We start from the raw sequence: 3,303 nt of genomic DNA on the forward strand, positions 1-3,303 counted from the left end.
ACGTTACACACACCCTACACCTACCCACACACAAACACACACAGAGAAGTAATCCCAAAAAAAAAAACTGAAATTCGTGTCTTTTGTCTATTTCCCCTTAAAATGCAGAAAAAGTTTCGCAAAACTTATTCAGCCCAAGCTCTATGAGCTTTTGCATGGTTCATGCATTAAGTATACGCCATGTGGATACATAGCAAAAGCCAACAGCTTGGTATTGAAATCTGCTTAATCGAGTAGCTTAAAAGCTATTTGCCTGTGAGCAACATATTGCAGAAAATTCGTAAATTTTCATTCTCTTCGATAGAAGTTTTTGCTAGCATCAATAACGGTGCAATCAACATCAACATTTTCCAACAAAAAAACTTAATGAAACGAACTTAAATTTTGGTTAGATAGGAATTTTCCTGATAATCTAATTATCTTTGCCATACCCAAAACTGTCCACGAGGACATCTGAAATTGTCACCGATAACTTTTCTTAAGATTGCCAGCGATGAGACTTCTGGACTTCTTTATTGATGACATTTCTGAAATTTGTCATCGATGACGAGGGTCAAATTGTCATTTGATGACAAATGTCATTGATGACATTTTTGAAATTTGTCATCTGGATTTTCTTATCGATGATATTTGATTATATTTTTCAAATTGTGACCGATTATATATCTGGAAGGGTTATCGATGACTCTTTTGCTAATGTCTGAAAACTTTTCTGAAGATTGCCAGCGATGACACTTCTGAAATTCGTTATTGATAACGTTGGTTTTCTATAAATGGTCATCGCTGACAATTTCATCTATCTTAACCTAAATAGTTGGCTTTAGTCTTGTCAGTTTTTGTACTTCAACTCTATGATTATTGGTTTTAATACCCGCCCCCTAAAGAGAGGCGATCAGATGTGTTTCATTATTGTCGATATCATCTAAACTTGGCGTTTGTAATATGACCCATTCTAAACTTTAGACCCTCAATGTTGCAAGTTTTAGTTATGTATGTTGTTTGCCAATTATTCCTTACTCAATCACAGGTGTTTTAAAAATGGCGTCAAAACCATTGAAAAATTGTATAGATGTATCGGATGATGCACAATTGAACCGGTTGAAAGGTAGCCACAAAATGTGTAAAAAAGATGAAGAAAAAAATGCAAATAATTGAATAAAGAAATCAAAGTTTTGCTATTTACAATCAGTTTGTATTATATAACAAGTTAAGTGAGAGATGCTGCAACTAAAGATGGCACGATCAAAAACGAACGACCACAGAAACTGCAAATTCACTTTTAGCCCGTACACCAATAGACAAAGAGCCACTGAGCTTGTCTATTAGCCAAGCATTTACATGGGATGTTGTGGCATTTATTATTCGCTTGGATGAGGCAACACTTCACCCGCTATAGCCACAAAAGCTAAATGCGAGGAGGAGCCAAACGGGAATGACATCCATAAGGCCTTAGTCAACACTTATGGTTAGCCAACACATCAATTGTGTGTCGGTGTGTGTGTCTGTGTGTGTGCTTTACTAGGGACTCGAAAATTTTGTTTAATCAAGTTAGCCTGGCTTTTCGAATTTTTGGGTTAGGAGTTTAGGCCTTACAGAGAGCCACATCAGAATTTATATCAGAACTAAATTTGCTTGTGTACACACAGCACACACTCTCGGATAAAAATTAAATAAAAATTATTACAAACAAAAAAAAAAAAAACTGTGTAAAAAAAATTTAAAAAAAAAAAAAACCTTTTAGAAAATCCTTTTTGGTAATCAAAATTCTAAACAAAAAAAAAAAAACCAAAACACATAAAAAACCAAAACACAAAAAAAAATCAATTGCAGTGCAAAAAAGTAAACTACAGGTAAGACTAGAAAACACAAGGAAATATCCTGAACAGGACATCTGGATCTTGAGAGAAGAGGACTACTTACAGGTACACCATCCACCCAAATATGCTGGCAACCATCATCAATAACCATTAAGAAGGAGTGAGAGTAGCAAAGCGGCCTTTACATGGGGAAGAAAGGCAAAGGCAAGAAGGGAAAGGGAAAGAAGGGTAAGAAGGGTAAGAAGGCAGCAGCAGTAGCACCAGCTGTGGTAGTACCCGAATGTCCGCCATGTCCCGAAAAGCCAAAGGAAATGCAACCATTGGATCCATGTCCAGAAGCCACCGGACCCCATGATGTGATGCGTGCCCAACCGAACCATTATCCAGCCCTATTGCGTATACCGGAAACTATGGCTGTTGTCGGCTCGGAGAATGGATGCTATGATAGCATCTGTAAGCTATTACGCGCCGGTTTTCGGTGTGCCGAACGTGTCTTTGTTATGGCACCATGGGGCAACTATGTTGTCTTTCGCTATCATAATAATAGCGATTTTATCTACTTCCTATTCGATGGCTGTACATGCGATGTCAATCGGTTCCGTTATCTGGATCTAAGCTGCGGCACAGCTGGCTTCTTATTCTTTGATAACATGCACGATGTCATCAGCTACATTATACAATCGCGCAAAACACGATTGTATCTGGAGAATCTCAACAAGATAGCCATAGACCAGATTGTGGAGGAATATGGCGCGGTCACATATACCCAGAAGGCCAAATGTATGCGATTTGCCTAGAGAGAGAGAGCCAGTCGAGATGCGTAACCAAACTAGCTAACCATAGGTACGCATTCCCCCGTCACCAACCATCATCACCATCACTACCGCCAGAACTCCTATGGGTCCGCTTCTGTATCCCACTGCTTTTGAATCAAACATTACACAAGAACAATTAACATAAAATATAACTACAACAAGGTATCACGTAATACAGATGCTCGTTTCTATTTCAAGGTTTGTATTCCAGCCATTATCGATAATCGATAAATGGCACTCATCACATTCCAAATTTTATCGATATTCTTGCATCACTTTGACAAGTTTTAATAAGCACCAACATTCGGCAATTTTCTTGCCATCTCCTGGCATCCAGTTTAGCTTTTGTATTCAATCGCCGATGAGATTCGTTCTCTGTGCAATTGCAAATTCACATTTGCATTCAAACATCTAGATCAAATTAGTTAATGGTAAATGATCATAAAGCAGGCTTTGAGTTGGAACATGTTGCCCCCTTGATTGAGAGATGAAATATGTTTGTGTATGTATATTAATGTTCTATGATGATGAGATATTCATAGAGGAGAATCAAAAGCTTTGTGAGCTCCATATGAACTTGATGGCAATTGAGCTCGTTAATTAAAACAACAATCTCTGGCTCAGTTGGCTGGTTGGCTGGCTGGCTGGTTGGTTGTGTGGTTGACTTACAT

The 3,303-nt window shown here is 38.1% G+C and overlaps 1 protein-coding gene across 2 annotated transcripts; it reads left to right on the forward strand.

The window, feature by feature from the left end:
- Nucleotides 1–1,633: 1,633 nt before the first annotated feature.
- LOC137586666 (uncharacterized) lies at nt 1,634–2,805 on the forward strand. 2 transcript variants are annotated; one of them, XM_068302784.1, is made up of 2 exons: nt 1,634–1,850; nt 1,909–2,805. In XM_068302784.1, the coding sequence occupies exon 2, from the start codon at nt 2,003–2,005 to the stop codon at nt 2,612–2,614; it is 612 nt and encodes a 203-aa protein (XP_068158885.1). In that variant the 5' UTR covers nt 1,634–1,850; nt 1,909–2,002; the 3' UTR covers nt 2,615–2,805. The 2 variants fall into 2 exon arrangements, with proteins under 2 accessions (XP_068158885.1, XP_068158884.1); XM_068302783.1 differs by having other exon boundaries at nt 1,635–1,850; nt 1,923–2,805.
- The last annotated feature ends 498 nt before the right edge of the window (nt 2,806–3,303 follow it).

This window comes from Drosophila tropicalis, unplaced genomic scaffold (assembly GCF_018151085.1).
Source record: "Drosophila tropicalis isolate 14030-0801.00 unplaced genomic scaffold, ASM1815108v1 contig_158, whole genome shotgun sequence".
Lineage (NCBI taxonomy): Eukaryota > Metazoa > Arthropoda > Insecta > Diptera > Drosophilidae > Drosophila > Drosophila tropicalis.

Coding starts and splice junctions, on each gene's coding strand:
- LOC137586666 (XM_068302784.1), top strand. CDS start 2,003: ATGGGGAAGAAAGGCAAAGGCAAGAAGGGAAAGGGAAAGAAGGGTAAG.